The sequence below is a fragment of the Sinocyclocheilus rhinocerous genome, unplaced genomic scaffold (genome assembly GCF_001515625.1).
Source record: "Sinocyclocheilus rhinocerous isolate Xijiao unplaced genomic scaffold, SAMN03320098_v1.1 scaffold2352, whole genome shotgun sequence".
NCBI lineage: Eukaryota > Metazoa > Chordata > Actinopteri > Cypriniformes > Cyprinidae > Sinocyclocheilus > Sinocyclocheilus rhinocerous.
The window spans coordinates 12,538-18,437 of NW_015662593.1; the positions used below are offsets into that span (position 1 = coordinate 12,538).

The 5,900-nt window shown below is 34.9% G+C and overlaps 1 protein-coding gene across 1 annotated transcript in view; it reads left to right on the forward strand.

The window, feature by feature from the left end:
* The window catches only part of LOC107728176 (ubiquitin carboxyl-terminal hydrolase 43-like), a gene marked incomplete at its 5' end in the record, with an annotated part of 25,366 nt that overhangs the window by 4,758 nt on the left and 14,708 nt on the right, over window positions 1-5,900 (forward strand). The window contains one exon of the mRNA XM_016538270.1: window positions 3,621-3,729. Coding sequence (XP_016393756.1) covers window positions 3,621-3,729 — 109 coding nt within the window. The remainder of the gene's footprint in view (window positions 1-3,620; window positions 3,730-5,900) is intronic.

Below are 5,900 nucleotides of genomic sequence, written 5' to 3' on the forward strand. Positions count from 1 at the left end.
CAATAAAACCATCACAGAAAATTTTAATGGTTTCCACTACAAATAACATTACAAACATTACAAACCATCAACTTTTAACCATTAAAACCATTAAAAATGGTTTACTGTAGTTTGTTTTGGGACATATTCCATTAGGATTTATTGGTTTTAACAAGCAACCAATAGAAGGCAACCTATTACCAGTAGAGACCAACAGGGTCCATTACAGTTTCCAGTAAAACCAATACAAGTCCCATTATAACCAGTAAAACCATTACATATTTTGTAATGCTGTCTATTGTTTTTTTAGCAGGGTTATTAATTTATTTTTATTTGAAATATTCCCAAAATATATCATGAAATATCTCGATTCTCAAATATGTGTAAGTAAATGCATTTTGCACCTTTATAGATTATGTTAGTTGATCTATAATGGGCGATGGGCAAAGTAGCCTAATAGTGTAATCTAATAACTTTGCATAAAAATCCATCTTTTTACTTAAAAGAGACATATTATGCCCCTTTTTACAATATGTAATGTAAGTCTCTGATGTCCCCAGAATGTGTCTGTGAAGTTTCAGCTCAAAATACTCCACATATCAGTTATTATATCATTTTGAAAATGCCTATTTTGAGCGGATACGGGTGTCATACCATAACATATTTTTAATACAACTTACTTTGTATTTAATGTGAATTTAATAAAAATATAGTTAATAGTTACTAATTAGTTAGTTTAATAGTTACTAATTAGCCTATAACACTTTGATTGTACAAAAAGAGAGCAAAGAACCTTTACATTATCAAAGATCATTTCCCCTTCAGTCCAGCGAGATCAAGCAATCTCAGAAACTCCTATAATAATCTCTAAAGCTGTTTACACTGTGAAATTAATATCTTACTTACATTCGTACATCTTCCCTTTTGTTGTTTCTGATGAGATAATTAGCCAGAGAATTCAGTCAAGTCAGCGCGCGCAGTGACGAAACAGTGTGTTTCAGCGGTGATGCATCTGAACGCCTCTGATTGGTCCTTGCATTCATAACTCAACAGGATCGTATGTGATTGGTTATAATGCGCAGTGCTTTAAAAACGCGTGTGTCTCTGTGCCAGCCAGTGAACGCAGATTTGAATTTAGCAGCTCGTGATGTTTTTCTTTTTTTATATGTAGTTTACAGGACCAATTGCGCATTTCACCCAAAATTGATTTGATATGATTCCAAATTTAGGAGGGCCAAATGGGGGGGGGGCAAGCTTGTTGACAGGGGGGTACTGGCCACCCCCTAGAACCACCCCTGGAAAAGTTGTCTCGCTGATTCAACGTTTGCAACAAAAGATAAAAGAGCTGTACCAAAAAGTAGGTTTAAATGGCTCCTATTATGCTCTTTTACAAAGTCTTGATTTTGTTTTGGGGAGCCGTCTGCGAGCTTCAGTGTAAATATTGCGTCAATATAAAATCAATTTGAGCCTGATTTAAGCCCGGATGATTGTAACCACTCTAAGTTCGTCTGCCTTGGGAAAGCTAGCGTGTCTCCGACATAGTGATAACACTCGTTGCCTTCTCTAGTGCAGCTCAACCAGGTCTCGTCCCATTCGTCGGTATTTGTGATATCACAAATCCCGGAAAATATGTGTTGTAGTCCAAACGAGTCATTCGTTGTAGTTTTTAAAAAGTGATTTCTGTTAAATAAAATATCTCCTTTTGAAGTGGATTTTGAGCTTTGTAACTTTGCAGATCTTTTTTATGCTCAAACAGCAACATTACAGACTAACTAAAGTTGAAAAAGTGAAAAAGCATAATAGGACCTCTTTAAATTTTCAAGCTGATAAGGTGTTTTAAAGGTGAATTGTGTAATTTTTGCAATGTTAATTTGATCTTGTACCAACTTCATGTGTAGAGACAACTTTAAATCCATTCGTAGGTTGAATTTCCTAAAGAATGTGAGTGCTTTGGCTCTGGGGCACTTTCAAAACATTGCTCTGTTTGCATGAGCAGTCTGATGTGTCTACTTCTAATTCAACCAATGTTGTCAGTTTGTGGCAGGTATACCTGTAATATCTGATTTCTGGGAAACTGACTATTTTGCTTGGGAAATCAATAATCATACTTATTTGTTTGGTGCAGTAGTCTCGCATAAGTGAGGAAAGTGGTAACATTGGCAAGTGAATTCTTAGGGACTATGTTACCAAGCGAGTATTTACAAAGAGGGAGTGTTAAGTAAGGCAAATAATATTGTGAGTGAAAAGAGGCATCCTCTTGCCTCTGCTTTTGAATTTGTGCCATCTGGTTGACTATATTGTCTTCCTTGTTGTATTATTATTATTATTATCATTAATATTTTATAAATGATGACTAGCTGGTCTTGCGATTCACTCACTCATTTATTCATTTTTTATATTTATGTGTATATATTGTGATTTCTGATGCCTGTGAACATGCTGCAAACTCACTTTCCCTAAAGTAAGCTAATTAAGTAACCAGACTAAACAACATAAACCACTCTACAGCTTATTCTGGCCAATAACTGCTCATTTAGTCAGGAAGTGACAGTCTGACCGACATATAAAGTTGTTTGTTTTATTTTTAAGAAAAAAATATATTTTTTAAGTTTATACCACAATAATAGACTGATGTGAAAATAAATAAAAATAAAAATAATAGTAATGGCAATGCAGTCTGCACCAATGTTTGTGCAGAAAACACTGAAAAAATAATGGAAAGATTTGTGGACTCTGTGATCAGAATTTCTGCCTGTCCAGAATTTCCACAGACTATCTAATTAACTAAATGCTGACTAAATTCCTCTTTTCCTCAGTTCCACTATAACTCATGCTGATGTCATTCCCTGAGAAAGAAAGAAACAAATGCTTTTTCAAAACTCTGTTAATGCAATAATTCACCCCCCAAAAATGTGATGTTTTCAAGAAAACTTTTTCATTATTTTAAGTGGTGCTAGAATGTCAAGATCTTGAAATGTTGTCACTTATGTATTGACAAAATATTCCAGGAAGTATATGTTTATTAGCATATAATTAAAAATAATGGAGTAAAAATTGTTTAAGGCATCCAGAATTTCCACAGACTATTACAGACAACAGAATCTTGGAAGTATGACTTGATTAAAAAGAACCCTGTGTCCCCTTATTCTTGTAAAGTCAACAAATCAGATTAGAGCTTGCTGGATTGAGAAAGTGCATATTTTAAATATGCATCAGATGGTCAGATCATTTTAGACTACACTCTTAAAAATAAAGGTGCTTCATAAGGTTCTTCAAGCGATGCCATAGAAGAACCATTTTTGGTTCCACAAAGAACCATTCAGTCAAAGGCTCTTTAAAGAACCATCTCTTTCTTACCTTTTTATAATCTGAAGAACCTTCTTTCGCCACAAAGAACCTTTTGTGAAACAGAAAGGTTCTTAATATGTTAAAGGTTCTTTATGGAACCATTTAGACAAAAAGGTTCTTCTATGGCATCGTGAAGCACCTTTATTTTTAAGAGTGTAGGGGTGTAGACGGACGGACGGACGGATAGATAGATAGATAGATAGATGGATAGATAGATAGATCGATACTGTAGATAGATCGATACTGTAGATAGATGCTGTCACTCATTTTGACTTTTTCTTTTTTCTCTCCAGGTTTGGGCCTCCATTCCTGATGAGAGTAGAAAGGACTCTGTCTTGGGCTCATCTGCAACAGAGTGTCTGCAATAAGCTTTACTTATTAAAAAAAAATGCAATCATAAAGGTGAGTGTGAGCTGAACATAAATTACTACTCTCAGGTTTTGATGTTAGCTGCATGTGCTGTGGTTAGAGTTTAGGTAATTATAGGATACCGAATCTCTTTATTATGACAGAAGCCTCTCGGCAATTAAGACACCGCTCTCCCTGCAAGCTTAAATATGCACATGGGAGAAGGATAATCATAGAGACTAATGAGTTGAACAGGAGATGGAGAGATGAGGTGAAAGAGAGATCGTCATGAGTATAGATTATTTTTCACTTATTAAATACAAACCTGAAGAACTTTCCTTTTATTTCCTTGTAAGTTTAAATATGCAGGAATGGCATTATAAATGTATCCGTTTTCCCAAAAAGAGAGACTAGTTTAACTTTGCTAAGTTAGGGAATCATCTTAAGTTAAAATCTAAAATACATTTTAATCACTCTAGTAGAATCTGTTTAACTGACTAACAGTTTACATTTATCAAATTAACTAACGCATTAAATGCCACTTTGAACAGAAAGTCTTTGAAACTGGATGTCACTGTTTTGTAACACCAGTCCTGTTCACTGGCTTTGTTTTTTTTCTATGCTAATTCTCACAACTTATTTTACTTACAATATTAGTAGACCTGATAGATTGTATAGGAGCCTTACGCTGCACAACAAACTAAATGTGTTAGAATGTATTTCAGAAAATTAATGAGAGAGAAAGACACGAGATCTTACGATGTCTCCTAATTGGTTCAGTACAACAGAATGGCCAGTACAGCAGAGAGCAGAGTTGTATTGTTGTAATGTCTTCACAGCGTAATAAATTAAAGGACCAATATAAACTCACCTTCTCAAACAAAAGACTGCTTCCATTTTCATCTGTTCATTTGTTCCCATTAAATCTTTAATTTATCACTCTGTACGCTTGAGTACAGCTCCATTTTGCTCTATTTCTGCTTTAAATTGCATCTTCAGAGCCATCCTCTCTTCCTCAGTTCCACTATAACTCTGCTGTCATTCCCAGAGAAAGAAAGAAACAAATGCCTTTTCAAAACTGTGTTTTCAAGAAACTGTTTTCATTATTTTCAGTGGTGCTAGAATGTCAAGATCTTGAAATGTTGTCACTTATGTATTGACAACATTTTCAAGGACGTATATGTTTATTAACATATAATTTAAAATAATGGGGTAAAAAAAAATTTTTGCGGGTCCTGGTTTTCTGAACAAACATAAACCTGAAGCTTAAAGGGTTAGTTCACCCAAAAATCATAATTCTGTCATTTAGTTATTCTCATGTTGCTCCAAATCCTTAAGACTTTAGTTAATTTTTAAAACACAAATTAAGTTATTTTTAATGAAACCTGAGAGGTTTCTGTCCCTCCATTGAAAGTCCATTCCACCAAAAGTTGATTAAGAGATCATAAAAGTGATACATAGGAATCAAGCTGTTTAATGTCTTTTGAAGAGGTTTGATCAGGTTATATGACACACATATTTAATTTAGGCTCTTATTCACATAGATACATTGATCAACACATACATAGAGAACATGTCTTGGTCATAGACATTTCTGAGGACTTCCAGAAAATGTCAATGTTGAAAAGGTTGCAAAACTATAAGATTACAGTACATATTACAGTTGTAAGGATAAAAGAAACTCAGATACTTTGATCTCCTGAGAAACAGACAATACACTGGCATCTTCAAGACACCCCACAGAGGGGTGGTGCAGGAAACGCCTCTCTCACATATGCATCAGTGCCTTTTCATCTCCTCCCTCCCCTGGATTCACTCAGAATGGTCAATAGTATCATGTTCAATATGAATGCAAATAAGATTTACAGTCATGTTTGGTTTCATTTGAAGAGTCTCAGGTTGAGTGGTACAATGGTCTTAATCTTACAAAAGCAGACTACTCCCAGGTCTTTCACACAAATTACCTTCTGTTCCCATTGAGGTGTAAACTAGCCACCCAGATACCAATTGTTTGTACATGCCTCCACTTGGGGGATGTTTTATCTTGGTTTTGTATTTTGTGTATCTTGTGTTTTGTATTAAAATTGCAGCAAAAGGGTCGGCGCGATTCTGTAGTCAGAGAGCCCGTAGTATGTATTGTCTCCACACACTGTATACTATGTATTTTCCTAGATTTGTCTAGGAGAATTTGATGTCTTGTATTGATTTGATATCTTTGAATTTGC